The sequence below is a fragment of the Hemitrygon akajei genome, chromosome 1 (genome assembly GCF_048418815.1).
Source record: "Hemitrygon akajei chromosome 1, sHemAka1.3, whole genome shotgun sequence".
NCBI classification, from domain to species: domain Eukaryota; kingdom Metazoa; phylum Chordata; class Chondrichthyes; order Myliobatiformes; family Dasyatidae; genus Hemitrygon; species Hemitrygon akajei.
In genome coordinates, this window is record NC_133124.1 from 205778713 (window position 1) to 205802925 (window position 24213).

Below are 24213 nucleotides of genomic sequence, written 5' to 3' on the forward strand. Positions count from 1 at the left end.
TGGAAACTTCACATGCATATTGGCTGATAGCTAAAATCAGCCTTGGTGCTCCAGACTAGGACTTTCTGTGTCTTGCTGAGTTAGCCTATCTGTGAGAACTTATGACGGTGCCCCTTTTTGTTCAAGTAATTACCTCTGTAATCCATATTATGAGGACAGTGTTGAACTCTGCAGAAGTCAATAAGTACTTTGCATATGGATGACCACAAGCAAAATAATAAATCGCCTGGGGAAATCATTAGGGATGGGATTTTTTTTCCAATAAGAACAGTTAGGAAGATGGTTCTCCACTCTGAAAAGACAATTATTCCTCTTTCCACAGATGCTGCCTGAGCTTCTGAGTGTTTGCAGTGTTTTCTGTTTTATTTCAAATTTCCAACATCTGCAGTTATTTTTTAAATTTTCATTGAATAATTCAATAATGTGTTTATTCATGTGGAATATTGTTCTACTTGCCCTCATTTGTCTTTTCCCTCTGACTGTAGGAACACCGAGGATTGCTCTCAATTCGTTATCCCATGGAACATGGCATTGTGCAAGACTGGAATGATATGGAGCGAATTTGGCAGTATGTTTATGGCAAAGACCAACTACAGACCTTCTCTGAGGAAGTGAGATAATTTCTCTGTTCTGCAAAAGCACATTTCTTTTTCTTCAACAACACACACTAAATTCTGTAAGATCTCCACAAGTCAGGCAGCATCTATGGAAATAAATAAACAGTCGACATTTCAGGCCGAGACCCTTCTTCAGGACTGGAAAGGAAGGGTGGAGGTGCCAGAATAAAAAGGTGGGGGAAGGGGAAGGAGCCTGGCTAGAAGGTGATGGGTAAAGTCAAGGGGCTGGGAAAGGTAAAGGGCGGTATAGGAAGGAATCTGATAGGAGAGGAGAGTGGGCCATAGGAGAAAAGGAAAGGACCTTAGCGGAAGTGAGTGGGGTCAGACGCAGAGTGAAGCTCTCTCTGCACCAAACCTTCACACTGTCTCTGAGTCAGACACAGGCAGGTGAGTAGAGATAAAAGGCCAGTGTGGAGAATAGAAGAAGAGGAGAGGGAGGAGGGAAATTTTTCTTCCCTTTCTTATGCTATAGTTAAATACACAGAGTAATTTTTTTACATGGAAGTCCCACTTGTTCATTGTGTTCAGCTTACTGACCATTTCACATTTAGACACCTACCGTAGATTCCGGACTACAGAGCGCACCTGATTAAAAGCCGCTGGCTCTAATTTTAGAAAGAAAATCAATTTTTTACTTGTACAGGCCGCACCGGATTTTCGGCTGCACCGGATTTTCGGCCGCAGGTGTCCCATGTTGTAATATGAGATATTTACACAGAAAGATATTACACGTGAGGATTTTTTAACTTTTAATTAAATCCATATGGTAACATAAACAAATACATATTGCAAATGCTTTTTTTCTAACCGTGCCTGTAACGCGGCTACTTTTAAATATACGTTGCGTATACTTTTTTACTGAACAACATTCCAATATCTCCTAACGACTGGTAAAAAATATATATACTGCAGCCTACCAGGAAAAGTTATTGATCGCCTTTAACTTAAAAGCAGCGTTTTGGCTCCGCCGCTCCCCCCCGCCGTCCCGTTTATCGCAAACCGGCATTTTTCCCACAAGACGCGGCGAAACCGGGTGTGACGTCATAGCATCCCGTGATGTAGTACAGAAAACAAATATAGTTAAAACTCTTCTAACTTTAACTAGAAAATGAATTACTAAGCAAAAATATTATAAACTAAATAACTGCCATAAAGACAGCACAATGCTTTTCTTCGAGTGTTTTCCATGTTGATGAGAGTGAGTACAAATGACTGATTTACAATAATTTAATTGTGAAAGTGCGCTTGATTTATTGTACAATTTCATTGGACCTCTGTGAACTACTCATCAATTTTATTGGTCTACTGTTACGAGGCAAAATGTTTTTGGCGGCATGAAAAAAAACAATGCATTAGCCGCTCTGGATTAAAGGCCGCAGAGTTCAAAGCTGTTCAAAATGTGGGAAAAAAGTAGCGGCTTAAAATCCGGTAATTCAAAATGTTGATCAGAGGGGAACTGGATGTCTACCAAATAAATAGTAATTATTTACAGTGCATAACTGTAATGACTTGACCCAATAGATCTATGCTGGTGTTTACACTACATGTGAACTTAAACATACTTAGAAAGGAGGCAATTGCAGGTCTATGTGGGAAGATCAAAGGGATGGGAGTAAACTCATTACTGGGACTATTAAAGCTAGCAAGGATATGGTCAAAATGCCTCCAATATAGTAGGATTTTTTTAAAAACTCAGAAGACATTATCAATACGCTACTTGTTGGTCACTGATATAGAATAAACCTCTGTAAACACTGATGCAACATACCATTCCAGTTCAGGCTTAATCTAGTGTAAAGCTCCGTCTACTCTTCCTTCTCCAAACTTTCAGGGGTGTAATATATTGTCACTTTGCTACTTGCTACATGTATGTCTCAGTGAGGCTTTGCACCATTGTCTGCTTGGACTTCTACTATGATTGTCTTAAATACATATCATGTAGAGCATTTAATTAGCCTTGAGCATTGCTATAATTCCCTATATGTTGTAAATAATCCAGAACAATGCTGATTCATTTGTTTTGCAGCATCCAGTGCTCCTGACAGAAGCTCCACTAAATCCAAGCAAAAACCGGGAGCGGGCTGCGGAAGTGTTTTTTGAGTCATTTAACGTTCCGGCGCTTTTCATTTCAATGCAAGCTGTTCTAAGTCTGTAAGTCATAGTGTAAATGTCAGTTTCTTTCACCTTGAGTCTTTGATGACATTGAGTCTTCAAACGTTTTATGGTTTGGAGTTTTGAGTAACAAAGCAACGACTATAAGGAAATACAAATGAACAAATTTGTACGAGCAGTAAACACTTTTATATCTTTGTCTTGTTTCGCTCTTGTGAAATAGCTGTCACCTGAACTATTCTAGCAGGGCAAAAGGAATGCAGATTGATTTGCAGTTCAGACATTGTTCCATAACCTTCCCAATCACTCCTCCACCCTAAGACAGCAGAGGATATTTGTGGAGCTTTTAACTCGGTACAGATCAGGGCTTCTAGAAGAAATGGCTGGCATTGGTTATAATTATCTAAAATTATTTAGATATAGAGAATGTTCCATTAGATTGGAATATGATTCCTTAATCCAGATAGAAAATGGAAGACTGTAAGCCTTCCATTTAAGATCTGACATGGAAGAAAGGGGATGTTAAAGACATTATAGCAAGATATTTGTGAAACTTGAGTTTTGAATTATTGAAAATTTTGGCTCTATGAAAGAGAAATAGTCTGGCTAATCTTGGAATTCTTTGAAGTAATGTGATCTGTATATATAGAAAACTGGAGGATGTATCATGTGCAAATTTCCAATAAACATTAAATTAAGTGCTGCATCAGGCTAATGTGTAGAAAATCAAAATGTGTGGTATGGGAAGTAACATGTATTTCTACAGATAGAAGATTGGCTAGCTGACAGGAAATCGAGACTAGTCAGCAAATGGTCTTTTATTGATTGGCAAAATATACAGAGTGGAGTGCCTTGGGTATTGCTGCTGGGCTTCAACTTTTTCCTGATTTGTTTCAATGACTTGGATGAAAGCATTAAAGGAAAGATTTGTGGATGACACAAAATAAGTTGGAAAATGAAAAGAACAGAGGGATTCTTTAAAGGGATTTAGATAAGTGAGTTGGCCAAGTCCTGGCAAATGAATTACAGTGTGGAGGAAAAAATGAACTGTCCATTTTGGCAGGGAAAAATGACAAATAATCCAAGTGGTAAAAGATTACAGAGCTCTGAGATACTAAGTAAAAGAAAACTAAAAAATGTTTATTGCAAGCGAAGTTGAATGCAAAGGTATAGTATGCTTCATTTATACATGGCTTAGGTGAATCTGGGCACCGTGTACATTAAGACACTCCTTGTTAAAGGCTTATTAGATTAATACCTGTAGTGACCAGTTCGTCTAATGAGGATTTGGACCTTAGAATCATTGAGTCATAGAGCACAAAATGGGTTCTTTGGCCCGCTACATTCATGCTGACGTTATTGTCTAGCTGTAATAATCCCATTTGCCTGCATTAAATCCTTATCCATTTATGCGCTGTCTGTTCAAGTGTCTGTACCTTGTGGAAAAGTACTTGTCTGTATTCCAAACTCAACTTCCTGGATGACTGCAACCTCAGTGTGGAAAGGGAGTTAGCCCCCGGGCAGGGTGTGATTGGTACATATGGGGTGGGGAAGGTTTCCTCCAGTGAATTCCTGCTCTTGACAAAATGCTTGGAGCCCTGTCTTGTCATAACAAGCACCCTCTTTTGTCAGAGCGGCAAGCACAGGAAATCATGACAACATCAAATCACTGGCACTAAGTTAAATATATTGTCCCACTGAGGGACTGCAAAGCTGTCCACACCATCTTGATACTGATGGCTGGATTAACCTGTTTTGTTAACTTCAGCAACCTGGCCCTAAAACCACATCAACAGGGACATTGCTGAAAGACATTTGGCATTGAAGCATTCAATTATACTTCCAATCTAGCTTTTGAAAATGGCACCTTACAACCTGTCAACTCCCAGCCTATAAGAGCTGCAAAACATCCAGAGCATATGGCCTGCTTTGGTGGCTGCTGTAATTGGTACCTTATAAAGGGACTCATTGCACCTGACAAGAAGAATTTGTTATTGTTGTTTTTCCTCTCCAAGCCTTATGGTGCATCGGGCGAAAACCTTGCCGTTTCTTTAGCATTTTATCCAAGTTGCTAGCTCGATACTCAACCCGGCATGGATGGAAAGCAAGCAAGGAGCCACCTGGATTCGAACCTGAGACAGCTCAACTGGAAGTCTGGTGCTGATGCCACTACACCACCGACTGGCTTACATGAAGAATTGGGGCAAATTTATTTAAAACGACCAGTTGATCGAGGGGCATCAGGCGTTTCTCAATTGGAAGTCGCATCTTTTCTCAATGGCAGAGTAATATTTCCAAAGACAACTGAATTAAGAGGTCTTGATCCTAAAGAGCAGCTAATAACTCGGGGGATTGCAGGAGGCCACCTGTAAGTGCTTCAATTTAATATCAGATAATATACACAGACTCCTGCATGCATTGGTATTCTCCATCTTCCTGTACGTATGTGAGACATGGACCCTCACAGCAGAGCTACAGAGAAAGATACAGGCATTGGAAATGAGATGCTATCACAACATCTTGGGTATCTCATACTTGGACCACATCACAAACGAGCAGGTCAGCAAGACCATCCAGCACCACATTGGCCTTCATGAAGACCTTCTCACAACAGTGAAGAGAAGAAAGCTCAGATGATACGGCCACGTAACAAGATCCAGTGGCCTTACAAAGACCGTTCTACAAGGAACTGTGGAGGGGAAAAGAAGGAGAGGCAGACAGAGGAAAAAATTGATGGACAACATTAGGGAACGGACAGGGAAGACATTTGCGGTGACCCAGGCTCTGGCACACAACCACGACAGGTGGAACAGACTGGTGTAAAGCTTGTCATGACGGTGCCCAGACGACTCCACCAGGAGTTAAGGGCGCAAGGAAGGAAGGAATATACACAGTATACAACCTGAAATTCTTGCTCTTCACAGAAGATGTCCATGAAACAAGAAACCCCAAAGAATGAATGATAGTAATATCAGATCCCCAGAGCCCCCCCCCCACCCCCTCCCAGGCACAGGCAGCCACAGAGGCATCGACCCTTCCCCTTCCTCTCCCTTCACTTGCACCAGCAGAAGTACCACACACCCACCATGCAAATTTATAGTACATAACCCAGCACCTTAGTATCTCGGACAGGCTGCCTCTCACCAGCGAGGGGGAAAGAGATCACTCCCGCAACAACGAGAGTGGAAGACCAGCAGCTCGCTGCTTCGATGTTAATCTTCAGCACCACTCCTCCAAGTCCCTCTGACTCAGGGACCGACAGGCTCTCAACCTCCATCAAGAGAGAGAGAGAGAGAGCCCAGTACAAAGACCCACCACTTGTGGAGAACCGTAGTTTGAGCTGTAGCTGTAGATCACAGGCTGTGACAAAATCCCAGCTACCTTGAAAAGAAAGACATACAAAAGAAATAATAAGCACCTCCATGGACAATCCTGGAAGAAGTTGCCTGGGTCTACTAAAACGCTGTCTTCACATAATCCTTCATTTATTGGAGGATAAGGAAGCTAATGTCAGAATCCTTTCTCCCCCCCGCCATCCTCCCCTGACTACATTCATCGGGCAGAACAGTGTTCACGTGCCTGAGACCAGGCTCTTGAAGTGGACTCAATTCAGAGTTCTCTCAGGGAACGGATTGCCAGGCAGACAAGACAATTCAAAGGTGCTCAAAGCCGCCTTGAAGAAATTTCCATTGGCTCCTGGGAATCTCAGGCACAAGATTGCCTAAATGGGGAAAGACGTTTTGGGATGGCATTGAGAACTTTGAAACGACACATCAGAGGGCTCACTCTAAATGGTAGTAGGAGCAGACCACCTCACAAAACTACTCATACTCACCATCAGTCGACACTTGCCTCATCTGCAGTTCCCACATCATCCTCATTAGCCACCTCACAACCCACAAATCCAGCATGGAAGCAAATCCCTTGATCCACCAGAACAATTTGCCTGACAAGATAATCAGATCAGCTATGATAATAAATGGCAGAGCAGGTCTGAGTGTGTTGCTTCTGCTAAACTCTGTGTGTGTGTGTGTGTGTGTTTACTGGGATCTTTCTGGTTTAAGTAGCAGATTAGTACTGTTGTGGACTCTGTTCCTGAGGGCTAGACTCATAAGAATCCCAGATTTCTGGATGAGTTGGGATCCTATCACACCAGTGGGGAAATTTAAATTCAAGTATTTAAACAAAATTTGTTATGAAAAAGAAATCTGGTTAGGTTAGGTTGCATCTGGAGGATTGCATTCATTTCCGGTCACATCATTATAGGAAGGATGTGGAGGCTTTGGAGAAGGCAAAGAAGATGTTTACGTGGGTGCTGCCTGGGTAAGAGGGCATGTGTTATGAGGGGAGGTTGAACAAGCTTTGATTGTTTTCTCTAGAATAGCAGAGGCTGAGGGGAGACCCAACAGAAGTTTATAAGATTATGAGAGGCATAGTTAGAGTAGACAGCCAGTATGTTTTTTTCCCAGGATCCAAATGTCTAATACTAGAGGGCATGCATTTAAGGTAAGTGGGGGTGGGGGGAGTTCAAAGGAGATGGGGCAAGTCATTTTTCCACACTTCTACATGATTGGAATGTGTTGCCAGGAGTGATAATGGAGGCAAATATGCTAGAGGGATTTAAGAGCCTCTTACATAGGCAGATAAATGTATAGAGAATAGAGGGATGTTCCAAAGGGGTCTGTGTTGGGACGAATTGTTTTTACATTATATGTCAATGACTTGGATAAGGGAATTGATGGCTATGTTGCAAAGTTTGCAGACAATATGAGTATGGGTGGAGGGGCAGGTGGTTTTGAGGAGGTATGGAGGCTACAGAAGGAATCAGACATATTAGGAAACTGGGCAAAGAAATAGCAAATGGAATACAATGTTAGGAAGTGTATGGTCATGCACTTTGCTAGAAGAAATGAAAGGGTTGAGTATTTTCTAAATGGAGAGAAAATATAGAAAGCTGAAGTGCAAAGGGACTTGGGAGTTCTAGTGCAGGATTCCCTAAAGGTTACTTTGCAGGTTGAGTCTGTGGTGAGAAAGGCAAATGCAATGTTAGCATTAATTTCAAGAGGACTAGAATAGAAAAACAAGGATATAATGTTAAGACTATAAAGCACTGGTGAGGCCTCTCTTGGAGTATTGTGAGCAGTTTTGGTCTCCTTATCTTAGAAAGGGTGTGCTGAAACTGGAGAGAGTTCAAAAGAGGTTCACAAAAATTATTCCAATGGCTTGTCACATGAAGAGCGTTTGATGGTTCTAGGCCTGTATTCACTGGAATTCAGAAGAATGAGGGGTGACCTCATTGAAACTACAGAATGGTGAAAGGCCTTGGTAGAGTGGATGTGGAGAGGATATTTGCCCTGGTGGAATAGTCCAAGACCAGAGGACACAGCCTCAGAATAGAGGGACATCCTATTGGAATGGTGATGAAGAGAAATTTCTTTAGCCAGAGAGTGATGAATCTGTGGAATTCGCTCTCACAGGCAGCTGTGGGGGCCAAGTCTTTAGGTGTATTTAAAGCAGATTTTAGATTGGTCATGGCATGAACAAATACCATACGGGGAGAAGGCAGGAGATTGGGGCTGAGAGGAAAATTGGATCAGCCATGATGAAATGGCAGAGCAGACTCGATGGACCAAATAGCCTAATTCTGCTCCTGTAACGTATGGTCTTTTGGATATGGACACTGTAGACAGAAGGGATTAGTTTAGTTTGGCATTCCTGTACTATTGTACATATTGTACTATATATGTTCTAAGCTTGCTTCTGTAAAAGGTGCACGTGAAATTTCCAACATAGTAAAAAGCCCTCTGAATTGTTGGTTTGTGACTATGCAGAATGTTAATTTCTTCCAAGCTAGGGTAGACACTAAGTGTTGCACACGACCCCAAGGAAATGAATATTTATAAAAGAGAGACACTAAGTAGTCATTGAGCTGGTGTTCTACACTGCAGCACAAAAGTCTGAGGCACATATAAATATATAGCTAGGGTGCCCAAGACTTTTGCACAGTATTGTAGTAATTTTATGTATTGCACTATACTGCTGCCACACAAAAAAAACAAATTTCTTGACATACATGAGTGATGATAAACCTGATCTCGATATTTGTCTTTCTTGTGCACTGGGAGTGGGAAGGGGGCAGGGAGAGAGGAATCATGGTTGGGAAAAGGGGGAGGGAAAGTGGAGGGAGCAGGAAGCACCAGAAAAATACTCTATCAATAAGCCAGTAGTTTGGAATCAAGTGACCATGCCTGATGTCTCAGGGCTGGGTGTGTCTGCACCTGCTCCACCTCCCACCCCTGGTACTCCTTCTGCCACCTGTCCCACACTCCTCCCGTGGCACTCCACCCTCGGCAGTCCCAGCATCTCTGCTCCCACCAGGTTTACAAACTCGCTCTCCACTCCACGTTGACAAATACAGTACTGTATAAAAGTGTTAGGCACCCTTTCTCTATATATGTGAAGACTTCTGCACAGTAGTTTTTGTTTTGCAGCAAACCTTGGTACAATTACTGAGCTGTCTTGCAATTCTGCCTGCAGATATGCCACCGGTCGAACCACGGGTGTGGTGCTCGATGCCGGCGATGGAGTCACCCACGCTGTCCCAATATATGAAGGCTTTGCCATGCCACATTCCATCATGAGGGTAGATGTGGCAGGCAGGGATGTGTCCCGATACCTGCGCCTACTGCTCCGGAAAGAAGGATATGATTTTCACACCACTGCAGAATTTGAGGTTGTTAAAACAATCAAAGAGGTGGGTGCTGTTTTTTTTCAATTTACATTTGAAGGGGCGTACTACATTGTTTCTTTGACTAACTGCTGATATGACTGTGCTGGTGGTGATGAGTCACATTGAGTCATTGAAATCTGTGTGGGAAGCTGTTAGGTTGCAAATTGCAGTGACTGTGTTGCAACTATACTGTCTCTGACCTAACAGCATAAGCATTGACCTCTCCACTGTCAGGTAACCTGCTCCCTCCCTGAACCTTTTCTTTCTCTTCCTGATCTACCCCATTCCTCCTACAGCAGCACCACTACCACGCTGCTTTTACTCCTTCGTCCTCCTCCTCCAACTGTCTGCTCATCACCTACGTGCTCCTTCCTCTGGATCTACTCTCTCACTGTTCCCATTTGCCCACCTCACCTCCCTTATTTGACTCTCAAAAAAGAGAAACTGTGCAGATGCACAAATACAAGCAGCACACGCAAAATACTGCAGGAACTCTGCAGGCCAGGCAGCATCTGTGGGGAAAAAAAGTACAGTGGACAACATTTCGGGCCAAAACCCTTTGGCAGGACTGGAGAGAAAAAAGAGATGAGGAGTAGAGTTAAAAGATGGGGGGGGGGGGGGGGGAGGAGAGAGAGAAACACAAGGTGATGAGTGAAACTGGGAGTGAGAGAGGTAAAGTAAAGAGCTGGGAAGCAGGTGAAAGGGATGCAAGGCTGGAGATGGGGGAATCTAACAGGAAAGGACAGAAAGCCATGGAAGAAAGGAAAGGGGGAGGAGCACCAGAGGGAGACGAAGAGCAGGCAAGGAGATAAGGTGAGAAAGGGAAAAGGGGATGGGGAACGGTAAAGGGTGTGGGGGGGGCCTTAACCGTAAGTTTATGATATCGATGTTCATGCCATCAGGCCTGAGGCTACCTAGACAGAATATAAGGTGGTGTTCCTCCAACCTGAGTGTGGCCTCATCATGACAGCAGAGGCAGCCACGGACAGACACTTAGGAATGTGAATTGGAATCAAAATGGGTGGCCACTGGGAGAACCCCACCCACCCCCCCCCCCCCCCCGGCGGACAGAGCGCAGGTACCCCGCGAAACGGAGGAGACCACACCGGGAACACAGGATATCACTCACAGGTGTAGTGTTGCCTCACTTGGAAGGATTGTTTGGGGCCCTGAATGGTAGTGAGGGAGGAGGTGCAGCAGCTCCCTTGCAAGGCTAATTGTCAGGAGGAGGGACACCAGTGGGGAGGGACGAATGGACAAGGGATTCACGTAGAAAGCAGCAAGCAGGGTGGAGGGGGGGAGATGTGCTTGGTGGTGGGATCTCGCTGGAGATGGCAGAAGTTGGGGAGAATTATGTGCTGGATGTGGAGGGTGGTGGGGTGGTAGGTGAGTGGAAACCTATCCCTGGAGGATGGGGTGAGAGCACGCCTGACCCACTGGGTTCCTGCAGCTCTTTGTCACTCTAGATTCCAGCAAACTGTAGTCTCTCCTGTCTCCTGTGTTTCTAAGTCAGCTTAGTGTGTGTGTGTGGAGGAAATGGTAGTGCTCCCTTCTGCCAGTTTCTCATTGTCATTTATATTATTTGTTTATTGTTCATTGAGAAACAGCACAGAATAGGCCCTTTCAGCCCATCAAGTCGTGCTGCCCAGCAACCTCAGATTAAAGGCTGATTTATACTTGGCCGTCACATCTACACCGTAAGTACCATGTACCCTACGCCGTAGGGTGACATGCACCTCCCCAAAAAAGTAATACATTGCGGCGACGCAGCCCGCAACAACTGTGATTGGTCCGCTTGGTAGCATCGCATTTCCTCCTACGCATTTCCAGTTGCTTCTTCTCTGCCATGTCTGTACACTGATGCGAAATAGATGAACCAAATCGTCAAATCTACCTGCCGACATGCGAAAATGTTTGAAATGCATTTCCTCGTCCATGTCTCTCACAAAGAAACTCAACACAGTGGCATAGAAACCCCACCGCCAACTAGTGTTTTGGCGCACACCAACGCATGCTCACTACGGCGTAGAGCCTATGCAGAAATGAGAATCGGCTACAGCGTAGCCCGTACGCACAAATATAAATCAACCTTTAATCCTAACCTAATCACAGGACAATTTGCAATGACCAATTAATCTACCAACCGGTGCATCTTTGAACTGTGAGAGCAAACCAGAGTACCCAGAGGAAACCTACGCGGTCATGGGGAGAAAGTACAAACTCCATACAGGCTGCAGTGCAAGTAGAACCCAGGTCGCTGGTACTGTAAAGTGTGCTAACCACAACACCACCATGCCACTGATGATAATCAGCTAATACCGATTGTGACAAGATGGCACCAGTGATCAACATGACTAATGGTGACGTCCTGCAGACAAGTTTACAAAACTACTTCTACTACTTCTTCTTCTCCTTCTTTTAAATATACTTATATTATTAATCTGTGTGCAATTGGAGCCTGGTAATTTACATTTTGATAATGTGTTTTTGGTCTCACTGAGTGATCTGGCACTCTTGCTGTCTCCAAGGGAATTCAGCAAGGTTGAGGACTCGTGTGGCCTGATGGCGGAGAGCGAACCCATGATCAGCTCTGTTTCTCACCAATTAGAGCATCGAGCAAGATAGAAATGAGGAAAAGAGCAGAAGTCGAGCGGGTGTTCAGCTGTCTGCCTTCATTTGACTGGTCTCCCTCTTCCTCCTGCTTTCTGCTACTGGAGGAAGGTGCAGGAGTCTTGGGCAATGTTTGATCGGCACAGCTTGTGGATTCCAATCTTTTTTAGAGGACTCTGCAGTTCATGTTATGTGTTTCTGGTTTCTAGGTACTTTTTTATTGCTATTTGTGCCATTCCGATCTGGACAGACTGGCTCAACGAAAACACAGCACTAAATTGAACTAAACTGAACATTCCTAGACTGTTTCAAGAACTGACGTTTGATGTTTAATATTCTATGTTATTCACTCGTTTTTTACCATTTGTGTGTTGGGTGTTTGATGTTTTCTTTGAACGGGTTCCATGGTATTCCTTTGTTTCCTGGCGGAAAGACAAATCTCAGGTTTGTATACTTCGTTAATAAATATACTTTGAATCTTTGAATCTCAATCCTGTACTAAAGAGGCCTCGCACTATCAGATGAAACCAAGATCCTACATCTACACTCTTTACAAAAATTCTCTTGCCTTTCCTCTGCAACACGTGATATATGGATGACCATCTCCCGAATCCTGAGGCTCTTGAACCTTCGTCCTGATGGCAGAAGCAAGAAGAGAGCATATCCTAGGTAGTGAGGGTCACTGATAATGGATGCTGCTTTGCTGCAGCAGCATTTAATGTAGATGTGTTCAACTGTGCTCTGTAGACCTTAAACCATTGTGGGAGCTAAGCTCATTGATTTTACTATGTATTTACACAAGGGAGCATGAGTTGGCTTCTTGATGACACAGCTTGCAATGGCAAATTTCTCACCTGGGATTTGGATGATGCTGTCAGTTCTTTTTATAGCTTTTTCCCTCTCTCGTTAATATAATTTAAGGCCTGCTGTTATGGTCTCTTGAACTAGATGGAAACCCAGCCACAAAGAGGCACAATTCCTCCTACCGCTTTCTCAACCACCAACCTCTCTTAGAAACTCGTACTAAAAAACTGCAGGTGTGGATATCAGAAACGCAAATGGAAAGTCTGGAAACGTTCGGGAGCTCAGGTGTGGAAAGAGAAACAAGAGTGTGAGCTGGGAAAGGAGCTTTTCCACATATGTTAGTTCTGTTTCCATAGATGGTGAATATTAAGAGTCTTTCCTGATTTGATTTACAACGCCAATCCCCTACCCCACTCTATTTGCTACCCAGTCTCTCCCTGTTCTATGGACCTGAGCCTAAAGCAATTCCTTTTGATGTAAGTAAGGTGGATTTTAATTTTCCGTGCTTATTTTTACTCTGCTGTGGTTGGCACAAACATAGATTTTCAAGCAATAAGGCTGGGACAGAATTTAAGGCATGTTTCTTGCTTTACAGCGGGCCTGTTATCTATCTATAAACCCACAGAAGGATGAAACCCTGGAGACCGAGAAGGCACAATACACTCTCCCCGATGGGAACACCTTAGAGGTAATGTAGTCCCCTGCATAATGGTTTTACTCTGGAGGTAAGCTGCATTAAACCAGTCACACTGCAATTGGAGGACTGAGATTCGTGTCGCCATCCTCTCTCTCGTGGGTACAGTTTCACATTAGGATCTAATTCCACAGGGCCTGCCAACATTCTGACTTAATGTCCAAACCTGGACAGTAAATATTAGCAGGAAGGCACCATTACCACTGCCTGCCTTGTTCCAAGCAGACACAGCATACGTAGGATTATGATCAGCTTTGAATACTCTAATTGCTTTTAGGTTTTCCTTCCAGAGCTCAGGATTGCCAGCCAGATTTAGATTTTATTATTCGGCTCACTAAGCAATAGGTCCTGTGACCTGTCATGGTCTGTTTGCCTTGTCAACACACAGGATGATGTGCCTTTTGATAAAACTTTGCCTAGGGATGTTTCAAGAATTACTAACTGTTTGATCCAGTGACATTTAATGTTGCTAATTTACAAGAAAACTTGTGTAGATTGGGCTATTTACTCATTGTATCTGATGGTTTATTTGTTGGTTATCTACAGGTGGGACCTGCTCGATTCCGAGCTCCTGAGTTGCTTTTCAAACCTGACCTCATAGGAGATGAAAGCGAGGGAATCCATGAGGTGCTGACCTTTGCCATTCAGAAGTCGGACATGGACCTCCGCAGGACATTATTTTGCAATATTGTACTCTCAGGGGGTTCCACCCTGTTTAAAGGTAGCTGCAAGTGACTCGTCATTATCATTGCTAGCTTTGCGATGTTCCTTTCAAGCAATGGTAGGATAGTGGTTATGGATTAAAGCAACACATTTTAAATTGCTGGAGGGAGTCAGCAAGCTAGGCAGCTCTATGGCGGGCAATAAACAGTTGATGTTTCAGGCCAAGACCCTTCATTAGCTTCAGCCCAAAACATCCACTGTTTACTCCCTTCCGTAGATGCTGTCTGACTTGCTGAGTTACTCAGCATTTTGTGCGTGTTGCTCAAAATTTCCAGTATGTGCAGAAACTCTTGTATTTTTGGATTGTAGTAGCCTTGAAGAGAAATGCCGAAAAAACTTGGAGAAAGTTTGCAGGGTCACTTGGAGTAGGAGAGAGAAGAGAGAAGCAAAAAAGTGAAGGGCAATTTGGATTGCTTTCTTTAAGGGTGCCTGACAGGCTCCTTCTTTGAGTGTTAAATGCTGCTCTTAGGGATGCAATAGCCTTTCGTTCCTAATGGGGGAGTTACAGAGTAAGCATTACTCAGTTTCGTATGCGCTAGGGAGAGTTTAAAACTCATCAGAATTCTGTACTTCAGTTACAATCTTGAAAGAACATCCAAAAATGAATTCAATAGGGAACATTTCAGCAAAACAGTGGATCGGTGCTTGTGTGCTGAAGTAGCACCCATAATGCCTCGCCGGTAATAGTTGTTGAAATTTTTTATCACAAGGCGTGGACTGATCTGATTTTCTACAATGTGCCCATTGTACAAGCCTGGAGACTTCAAACATGGAACAGACGTGACTACAAGCAGACCCTGCATGTGTTGAGTTCATCGAGCCAGATAGCATTAGCTTTTTTTGATCCAGAAAGTTTCCATGAATTTAGAAAAATACAGCACTGATTCTTAACTTTCTTGGAATTCCCAAAGAGACACTGAATCCACTGATGGAGTGTAATTCTGACCTTCCTTCCTTCCTTCCTCACCCTCGCCCTCTCCCCCCTCCCCTTTTTACATTGATGTACTTATGTACTGAACGATCTGTATCGTGGTACACATGACAGTAAACCAATTACTACACCTACGCAACCTGTAGGAAAGTGCTAAAGTGTCCCAGCATATTGGTTGTGTCTGAGGAGGCGGTAGACGTGGCTGAACGGTTGAGGCGATTGACTAGAAATCTATTGGGGTTTGCTTGTGCAGGTTCGAGCCCTGCCAACTAAGGGAGCAGCAGATCTGCCAGAGTAAAAAGTGTGTGTTTGAGAAGAGAGAACAGGTTAATATTTTCAGTAAATAACCTTTCCAAAGAATTTGGAAAACTTAAGAGAGTCATTAAGTATTCTACTGGCATTCATCATAAGTTTGAAAGAATTTGGGTGATTAGAGTCAGGAACTGTATTGGAAATGTTTGAAGCAAGTCATACGATACGTTCCAGAGGAAGCCAGATCAGCACACAGCAAAGACAGTAATCAAAGGGGAGTGTTCAGGGTGGGAGGGAATATGTGAAGCATAAATGTTGGGTGGGTCTGCTTGATCAAAGATACAATTCTATCCTGTACACACTATGTAATTTTATACTAAAATATATCTTTCATTGCCTTTTTAGGTTTTGGTGATCGGTTACTCAGTGAGGTTAAGAAACTTGCTCCAAAGGACGTGAAAATAAAGGTGTGAGCAAAGCTTTTAATTTCTCTCTGTAACAATCAGGTGTTAAGAGTTGTAATGTACAGCAGCTGTTGATATATTTTCTTTTGCAGATCTCTGCACCACAAGAGAGGCTATACTCCACATGGATAGGGTAAGTATCAAAATCAGGTTTAATATCACAGGCATATGTCATGAAATCTGTTAACTTTGCGGCAGCAATACAATGCAATGCATAATAATAGAGTAAAATGAACTGTAAATTACAGTAAGTATATATATATATATATAGTAAATAGTTAAATAAATAGTGCAAAAACAGAAATTTTTTAAAAAGTAGTTAGGTAGTGTTCAATGTCCATTTAGAAATTGGATAGCAGAGGGGAAGAAGCATTTCTTAATCATCGAGTGTGTGCCTTCAGGCACCTGTATCTCCTTCCTGATGGTAACAATAACAGCAGGTCATGTCTTGGGTGATGGGGGGTCCTAAATGATGGATGCCACTTTTCTGAGGCACCACTCCTTGAAGGTGTCTTGGATGCTACATAGGCTAGTGCCTGTAATGGAGCTGGCCAAATTTACTACTCTCTTCAGTTTACTTTGATCCTGTGTAGCAGCACACCTCCCCATCCAGACATTGATGCAGCTAGTCAGAATGCTCTCCACAGTACATCTGTGGAAGCTTTCAAGTGCTTTAATAATTTTGACAATTGGCTCAGTCATCGTTATTGTTTTTTGTTTTGATTTTTGTGGATTTGATGTACTAATGTCATACAAAGTCTGCCCAGTTCAGGTCAAATATAGGTTAATGTTTCTTCTATTCTGTCCCGTTTCATATTTCTGGGATAGGTAGAGTCTGGGTTAAGTATACTGTATATTAATTATATTGTTCATCAGTACAAGAGCACCGATTGTACAGATATGAAGCGAGTATGAATTGGGTACAAGTAAAAGTTCTAGTACTCTTACCTCCCTCCACTCAAAAACAGCTTAATCTCTATGTCTCAGCACGCTCAGAACCTAGTGTGATTTTTCTTTTACATTCAATCAAGGGACATGGGCTTCAGAGACTGAGACAGCATTTAATTGCCCATCCCTATTTGCCCGATGAGAAGGTGGTGGGTGACCTTCCTTCTTGAACCGCTAAGGAGTTTGTCCAATCTCCCTGTGACTGCGTGGTTTCCTCCCACTGTCCAAAGATGTACCCGTTGGTAGATTAATTGGTCATTGTAAATTGTCCAGTGATTAAACTGGGCGTTGCTGGGCAGTGTGGCCCAAAGGGCTGGAAGGGCCTATTCTGCACTGTATCTCAATAGATAAACTTTTATTTAAAAAGTCCTTAAGATGTGGGCATACCCACAGTGCTGTTAGGGAGAGAGTCCCAAGATCTTAACCCAATGATGGTGAAGGAGTGGCAATATATTTCCAAGTAGTTTAGAAGGCAGTTTCCAAGTAGTAGTGTTACCCTTGTCCTTCTAGCTAGTAGAGGTTGTGAGGGACATTATATCATTGTATCATTTCTGCAGAGGAGATTTGCCTGGATTAGAGAACATGTTTTATGAGGATGAGTTGAGTGAGCTAGGGCAATGTTTGGAGCGAAGGAAGATGAGAGGTGAGTTGATAAAGGAATACAAGATGATAAGAGACATAGATAGTCTCTAGCTGACCACTCTTTTTCACAGGGTGGAAATGGCTAATGTGAGGGGGGCATAATTTTAAGGTGATTGGAAAGAAGTATACAGAGGATGCCAGAGGTAGTTTTCTTTACCTAGAGAGATGTCAGTGAGTGGAACATGCTGCCAGGGCTCATGACAGAAATATCTTATGGATATTTAATAGATTCTTAGATAGGTACAGGGATGAAAGAAAATGGAGGGGTATGGGTGACAGAAGAGTTAGATTGATCTTAGAGTAGATTAAAAGGTCGGCACAACATTGTAGGCTGAAGGGCCTGTACTGTGCTGTAATGTTCTATTTTCTGTTCTGATGAATTAACTGGGCTTTGATTCCTATTATTACCCCAACTGAGGTAAATCTTATTTCCTTCCCTCAAATTCTTGCGCAGCATCAGCTGACAGATGCCGTCTGTCAGTCCAATCAGACTCAAATTTCCTCCCACAAACGCTGCTCGACCCACCGCGTTCCTCCAGCAGAGTGCCAATGCTGGGGTCCGGAGCAGCAAACTGTCTCGTGTCGCTGAAACTTGTATTTTGTTCTGTACATGCAGGGATCATTGCCAGCAGCTTTACCGCTATTTGCTTTTAGTTGTTATCCCTGGGTGCCCCTATCCATTGTGAGTAACAAAGGCTTAGTGTGTAGCAATTCCAGTTCTGGCTCTGAACCAGAAGGTTTCATAAATAGACAATTGAACCTGGCAGCGCTCCGATCCTCCCTGCATGCCAGACTGTGTCTTTACCTATTGAGTCATCAGGAACCACTGTGGGCTCTTTTTTTAAAGTGCGTTTTTTTTCTTGTGCTCCTGCAGGGGCTCTATCCTTGCCTCACTAGACACATTCAAGAAAATGTGGGTGTCCAAGAAAGAATACGAGGAGGATGGAGCACGGGCAATCCACCGGAAGACATTTTAATATTGTTGGAAGTTGGCGTGCTGCTTTGTAAGCCTTGACCTGTGTGTATCACATAACCATGCAGAATTAATAATGGACAAGTAAAATGTGTATTTTTATGTATAAAAGAGGGTTTGGATGCCACTTATCAAATGTTCTACCCCTATCAAGATTTGTGTATATTGGATTATACATTCTGATTTCAGTACTGTTGGGGGTGAGCTGTAGATCAATGTCTGCTGGTTGGTTTAGACATTGCCGTTTACAAAGGAAGATATCTGCACTCAATGAAGAAAATGATGTAATTTAAGGTGTTTGACCACCCTTCTGCTTCCCTAATCCCACGTCTCCCACCCTCGCCTCATTCCTACTTTATAAATTCATAGGAAATGGGAGTTGCTTGTTGCATTGAAGGTCATCATATCACGTAGGTTGGAACAGCAAGCAGGAACCAGACTTCTGTGGTGAATGTTCACATCTACAGAGTGGACTCGATTCCTTAACCTGCATAGTAACTAGTCCTGCAATGTTAGCTACTGTGAGTAGCTAATGGTTAAACTGTCAAGCACAGTAACTAGCACTTTACTTGCAGTGGTTGGGTAGTGAGGAGATATCTGCATGAGGACCATATATTAGCAGCGTTTTAGTCTTGCACTGAACATTACTGATGAAAGTGTACATGATCATTGGTGATAACTATGTCTGTCTTCAAGTTATAGTTAGTGGGTTAATATTTTCCTCTCTTACCACCCCCTTCCCCACTTACTCCTTTGAAAATGTACAGAATTATTCTGCATTATATTACAACTGTTATATCCACCGTTAATTCTGAAGAAACATGTTTCCTTTTGGGGCTTTTTAAAATTGAATCTGCACCTTACCTGCACATCATGCTACTTTTCAATGTAGTTTGTGTCTAATTTCAGCTAGTCCAACACAGTTCTGTGAATTGTGTGATGGATCTGTTTAGAATAAAATGCTGCTCTGAATTCAGTTCTTCAGTTTAACTTGAAGTTGGGTTGAAGGGGTCTGGAGTTAAGTTGAGGAGTTGGTTTACAGACCTCTCGTAAAGCTTTGCCCTGTATACTTGGGTGTGATTTGGAATGTGCTTCTATTTATTTCCCCTTGTTAATGACCAATTGCAATTGAGAACATCCATTTTCATAGACTTCCAAAAGATTTAGTATATGAAAGCCTTGTGATGCAAGATCTATTGCACCCAAGTAGATTACCCTTTTTTATTTTCTACTGCAGTGAAGTAGAGTTTGTTGTCCTTTGATACTTGGTGATGGCCTGATTGAGAGAGTATTCTCACCCATGTGTTACAAACCACATACTGCACTCGATTACCTTGAAAAAGTATCTCAAGCCATTTCCAAAAGACTTGGTTCAACAATGCAGATTGGAATTGAAACTTTCAGCAGTGTACTAACTAAATACTAGTATAAACTGTCTAATAATGAATCAATCTGTGTTTCGACCTCACTTTGCAAAGCCCAGCGTTTGGTGGTAACCCATCAGCTGGCTCTCATAACAAGGTTTTTATTATTTGGGTGAAAATTGTCTTTTGAAGGTAAATACCTGGATGGATTATGGGTGCTGACACTTGAATCCCCTGTCATGTGGCTGAGCTGCCATGAGAGTGTGAGATATTCTGACACTGCAGTAAGAGTACAAGAGGCATTGCCTTACTCCTCAGACCTGATTGCTATATTTTGCACCAGTTTGACTCTAAAGATGAAGGTTTAGATTCAAATAAAAGCTCCATCACAGTGTCTGTGTCCCTCAGTGCAGCCAAGAAGTGTTTTCCTCTTTTGCACAATTGAACATAAATTATCTTAGTTTTGACAAAACTAAGGAGAGTGGCTTTTGGGAGAGTGCCTTTGAAGGCTAATCAGTTTTATTAATGAGTTTACGCATCCTTCGCTGGTGTAACAGGCACCATTAACAAAATTCTCTGTGTAACTGTAAGCCTCTGTTCTAAGTGATGTGGCATATATCTGTTGTCGACACCCTTGTTGATCTTTGGCAGGGGCATGAGATATTGATGAATTGGTTCTACTTGTTGAGCCTTTTGATGACTTGGCAAACAATTGGCCATCAGTGTATGGAACAGGAAACTGGTGACCTCTACTACTGGGGACTACTAGGATTTGGCATCTTTGCTATGTTCCCTTTATACTTGACTGATCCTGTTTTGACAAGTTAGAGTGAAAGCTAGGTGACCCAATTTCCAGCCACTTTTAAAATGGGCTTTACAAAGAGTCACATCAAGGGGCAAAGTTTATATAGTGGGCCTTGCAATGGATGGGAATCCTGTGACTCCTTTTGGACCAGAGAACAGAATTGGACTTACTGCAATCCCTTTTGGAAAATCTGACGGTTTGTCTAAGTGTGCAGATCATGAATGATGCACAGCCTCTGAAAATGCTGTTGGCATAAATTTAGATAAGTATGAGGTAGCACTGCAGGCTGCCTTGAATTAATTAAGGAATGATTACTTTCTTAGAGAAATCTGGTTCCTGCAATTTTGACTCCATGTTCCAGACATTTCAGGACTTTGGTACTAGAGTGCCTTTAACCTTGTACGGAGAGTGGGAAATGTGGGATATAAATTGGCACCGGTAGAGTTTACCTCAAGTGTATTTAAAAAAAATAAAAACACTTCAATGAGATCAACATGTCTATTTGCTCTCTTTGGGTATCTTCCACAGAATATTATTTTGTCGCATCACATTTGAATTAAAACAGGAGCATGATCTGTGGGTTTAATACACGATGAACCACGTTCTGATTGTGAGGCATTCTGTTCAGAAGGGAAGCTTAGATAAGCTAGGACCTTAGAATTAAGATTGAGAGGTTTGATAGAGGTATAGAAAATTATGAGGGTTACAGATAGGGTAAATGCAAACAGGATTTTGCCACTGAAGTTGGGTGGGAGGACAAGCAGAGGTCATGGGTTAAGGGTGAAAGGTGAAAAGTTTTACGGGTACATGAGGGGAAACTTCTCCACGCAGAGAGTTGGGAAAGTGTTGAATGAGCTGCTAGTTCAAGTGGTGCATGGAAGCTTGATTTCACCATTTAAGAGCAGTTTGGATAGGTACATGGATGGTATGGATATGAAGGACTATGGTCCCGGTGCAGGTTGATGGGAGTAGGCAGTTTAAATGGTTTGGCGCAGACTAGATGGGCCAAATGGACTGTTTCTGTGGTTGTACTTTTCTATGAGTCTAAGGACACAGATTCAGGCACCTACTCAGAAAGTTCTTGGTTTGTTGCAGCACTGAAATGATGCAAATTCATATCTATCTTTTGATAGAATATGAATTTTGTTGGTGATACCGGCATTTATTGTTCATCCCTAAGTGCCCTGGAATTAGGGAGGCAATGGATAAAAATAGGCCAGAAGGCCAGATCAGGTAAAGACAGAAGGTTTAAATCCCTGAAGGAAATTATTGAACCAGAAGGGTTCTTACAGCAATCCCAGTTTAACAGCACTGAGTAACACTTCCGAAGTGCTAGAGGAACTTGACAGGTTAGACAGCATTTATGTAGACCATTTCTGCCTGAAACATCAACTGTTTATTCCTTTCTATAGATGCTGCCTGACTTGCTGAGTTCCTCCTGTTTTTATTTCTGTGTTGCGTTGGATTTCCATCATCTGCAGAATCTGTTATGTTTGTCAACACTGAAACTTTTTATGCAGATTAATTTTTACTGCAAATTGAAATACTTCTCTGGTGAAATTTGAACTCGTCTCTTTGGGTTAATGGTCTAGAACTCTTAACTCCCAGTAACTTAACCTCTTTCAGCATACCAATTTGTACTTGCTCAGATGCAAATCTTAGGTTCAGATTTCAGATTTGGATTGTGAAGTGCATCATTTGCGTCAACAACCAACACACCCAAGAACGTGTTGGGGGCAGCCCGCAAGTGTCACCACACATTCCAGTGCCAGGATAAGAAGGGAAATTAATCAGGCACATCTGATTGACAGATGGGGTGCAGCAGATGAGGGTTTCTGCTCATCCCTGGTGTGACTGAATAATCCGACAGACTTGAAGCCCACTCTATGGGAATGGGTACCAGAGAGGGACTAGCTGCCCTAAAATTGTTACCTCCACACCTCTCCCTACTACACGTCTTCAGCAGGAAGCCACTTTAGACAGGATTCCAAGTTTAATAAAAATATTTTTGAATGCATTACGAAGATGTCAGAGTTGCGAAATAACACCATATGGGAGAGAATGGAGCCTAAGTTCATGTAATAGAAAATTTAGAATACAGGACACCATTCAGCATACTATACTAGTCAAGAAATAGCTCCTGATCTTATTCCACATCCTGCACAAGGCCCGTAGCTCTGCAGGTTACAACTTTTCAAGCACTACATCTAAGTACTTTTAAAAATGTGGTGATGGTTCAGCCTCAACTACAATCAAGTACGGTAGTAAGTTCTAGGCCTGCATCACCAGTGATATCTGTCCTTCAGCTCCCCTGTAAACCTTTGGCCAAATACTTTAAATCTACGCCAGTTGGTTTCTGACCCTGTTCCCCTCACTATGGAAAACATATCCCTTTTTTTATTCTGTCAAAAGTTTCTCAATTTTATACATTTCAAAGATTTACCCACAGACTTCTTTGTTCCAAAGAGTGAATGCTAGCCTCTCCAAAAGTTCTTCAAAGTTATGTTTTTTAATGTCTTACCTGACTCTTTATCATCGAATTATACCTGGGCTCTGCCAGGACTCATACCTAGGTGTTTATGGTTTCAAGCTTCACTGCAGAGGCTTGGAACACAAAGTATTAGACATGTGTTTCACTGCATTACCTGAGGCAGTTCACTGAGGATAAACCATCTCTTCCCTCTTCAGTTATTTAGGCTGACTGCTCAGTTTTGAACAAAATCCAGCAAGGTGTGTACACTCCAATGCTTTAAACCAAAAATTTTCTGCAAATAATTGTAAAGTAGCTTTTTGCTTGATAATCTTAGCACACGTCCTTTCAATTACTCCAGCTTATTAAGGTAAGAATTATTAGTGCTAGGGCCAAAGCACATTAATTCAGTAAAACTTTGACCTCAAGCCAAAATACTGTACTACAGTATCTGTTTATCACACTGTGCATCTTTAGCTTAGTATGATACTGTACAGAGATAGTTTGAAGTTCTTTCAGGTGGTTTCTTGGAAATCAGCACTGACAGAAGTTCATAATACCTGGATGTGATTTAGGGTGAGAGAGTATAGAACAGTACAGCACAGGAACAGTTCATTCAGTTCATTTCAGCTCAGATACTGTGCTGAAAATAGTGCCAAATTAAAGTAAATCTCTTTTGCCTCCACGTGATCCATATCCCTCCATTCCCAGCATTTTCCTTTGTTTATTTTGAAAACCTCTTAAGATGCATCTGCTTTCACCACTGCCACTGGCAGCTCATTCCATGAATTAGGAAAAAACAATTTGCCTCTACGTCTCCTTTAAACTTCACCACTCTCACCTTAAATCTATGCCCTCAAGTACCAGAGGAAAAAGGATTCTGACTGTCTACCCTTTCAATGCCTCAATTTCATAAACTAATATCAGCTCTGAAAAGGGATCTAATGCCTTCCCGGCATGTATGACGCATAAACTTCTCTTGGGCTTCCAGCTGGGTACAGATATTAATTTTAACCATTTCAATGACAAACTCCGACATCTTCATCAGGGATGATGCCTAGGCCCATCTAGTCA

General features: G+C 42.4%; 1 protein-coding gene across 2 annotated transcripts in view; it reads left to right on the top strand.

Moving 5' to 3' along the window:
• LOC140734765 (beta-centractin-like) overlaps positions 1-21158 on the top strand; it is a 44708-nt gene extending 23550 nt beyond the window's left edge. For both annotated transcript variants that reach the window (XM_073059232.1, XM_073059242.1), the window contains 8 exons: positions 486-611; positions 2644-2768; positions 9267-9483; positions 13469-13561; positions 14114-14288; positions 15879-15940; positions 16030-16070; positions 18402-21158. In XM_073059232.1, coding sequence (XP_072915333.1) covers positions 486-611; positions 2644-2768; positions 9267-9483; positions 13469-13561; positions 14114-14288; positions 15879-15940; positions 16030-16070; positions 18402-18504 — 942 coding nt within the window. In that variant the 3' untranslated portion in view covers positions 18505-21158. The remainder of the gene's footprint in view (positions 1-485; positions 612-2643; positions 2769-9266; positions 9484-13468; positions 13562-14113; positions 14289-15878; positions 15941-16029; positions 16071-18401) is intronic.
• The last annotated feature ends 3055 nt before the right edge of the window (positions 21159-24213 follow it).